We start from the raw sequence: 1989 nt of genomic DNA on the forward strand, positions 1-1989 counted from the left end.
CACGTCCAGACAGCAGAAGTGACTGAATGCAGTCTGTTCAGTTTGATTAACAGGGATCATATATTACACCTAAAACACGATGAATTGATTAAAACACTGACTCATTCTCTTCAGAAATACAAGACTGATAATGACTGTAATGATATTGTGTCATTAGTGTTTGTGATCTGATCAGTGTGATTGTGTTGTAGAGCAGCTGCAGTTTCTCTCATCTGTATCAGTGCAGTCACTGTGACTCTGACTGATGGAGGTTTTTGTACGACTCTTTATCACTGTGTGAACACATATTTACTGTTTGGATAGTGTAAACTCTGACAGTAATAATCTCCTGTATCTTCAGTCTGGACTCCACTGATGGTCAGAGTGAAATCAGTTCTGGATCCGCTGCCACTGAATCTAGATGGTGTGTTTGACTCTTTTCGGTTTGCTGAATGAATCAGGAGTTTAGGAGCTTCTCCAGGTTTCTGTTGGTACCAGGCCATACAAGTATATGAACCTACACAGTAATCGCCCACTTGTGTGTTTGTTTTGCAGTTTATAGTGACTGATTCACCAATCTGAACCATTTTTACAGAGGGAGTCTGAGTCACAGTCACCTGCCCACTGACACCTAGAAACATAGTTAGAATTAGAAAGAGCAGAGTCTATGTGTGACATTCATTGCTGATAATAATATAATATTTTACTTGAATGTTTTCATAAATAACATTACCTGGAATACATATACAGAGAGTCCAGATGAGGATGATGATGTTGTTCATTGTTGTTTTGTCTTGTGTGATGATGAAGATTCTGTTCTGTTCTGCTCTCAGTCATGAAGTGTTAAACTCACAGCACTATAAACACTCTCATGCAAAGTGTCTCTCTATGTAAATGATCTTCATACACAGAACAGGCAGCTGTCAGTCTCAGACCACAGATGAATTTTCAATCCGTGTTCATATTCTACAAAACATTTAAAGTTTTAATAATTAGTGATGAATGTGAACTACAGACATTAGAAAGACACTATCAACAGTGAGGGTTTGATTATTTTACTGGGTTGTTAAAAAAATAATAATATCAACAATCATCTGAGATCTAAAACCATATATTTTTCATACACATTTGATACAAAACTGAAAACTGAGGTGATATTCCTATCTTTAGTAAATAAATAATTTTGTGTGCAATTTGGTCTTGTGAATCTATTGTGCTCTTGATGTTTGTCTATTGATCTTTCCATGTTCTCTTGTGATTTTGAGAGTTAAATGTCCAGATTTTAATGACAATTTCATGAACTGGTGGTTTTGTTTGTGGGAGGGTCCCACTTTATATTAAGTGTCCCCAATACCTGTGAACTTACATGGTAACTAGATTTGTACATAGTATGTAACCACAGTGTATGTACACATTGGTACATAGTATCTACAGATCTAATACCAGTGTAACTACACACATGTAACAACCCACTGAATAGTATGTGTAAGTACAAATGTGTAACAGGACATTGGTAACAACATTTGGTTTCCACTATGGTAAGTACACATGTGTAACAAGAATTATGTAACTACATTTTCTAAGAACAATATGTACTCACACAAGTTTCTCCACTTCCAGTCTTCAGTACTGCAGTTTGAAATACACTGAAACTTTATGGAAATCATGTTGATTCCTATGTGCATACCATGTATTTCTGAACACTGAATTAAAATTAGACTTGCAGTACTAACATTGAATTAGAAAGTTTCACCTTGTGATACCAGTATACTCACATGGTAACTTCTGAGGAACTGTAAAGTGTAAAATGGTCACAAAATACTATGTAGTATGTAAAACTTAAACCTCTGTGCAACACTTTAACAGAGTACTTACATGGTAACTCTTTAGGAACTGTCAACTTATTATGAAGTGTAACGTGGTCACAACATACTGCATAATATGTAAAACCTAAACCTCTGTTCAACACTTTAATAACATTGTACTTTCATGGTAACTCTTTAGAAACTG

The 1989-nt window shown here is 35.4% G+C and overlaps 1 gene segment (V, D, J or C); it reads right to left on the reverse strand.

Moving 5' to 3' along the window:
- Window positions 1-203: 203 nt before the first annotated feature.
- On the reverse strand, window positions 204-892 carry LOC127158665 (immunoglobulin kappa variable 1-9-like). The segment is given in 2 exon segments: window positions 204-610; window positions 713-892. Coding segments are annotated over 2 exon segments (390 nt in total).
- Between the last annotated feature and the right edge of the window lie 1097 nt (window positions 893-1989).

The sequence above is a fragment of the Labeo rohita genome, unplaced genomic scaffold (genome assembly GCF_022985175.1).
Source record: "Labeo rohita strain BAU-BD-2019 unplaced genomic scaffold, IGBB_LRoh.1.0 scaffold_1625, whole genome shotgun sequence".
Taxonomy (NCBI): Eukaryota; Metazoa; Chordata; class Actinopteri; order Cypriniformes; family Cyprinidae; genus Labeo; species Labeo rohita.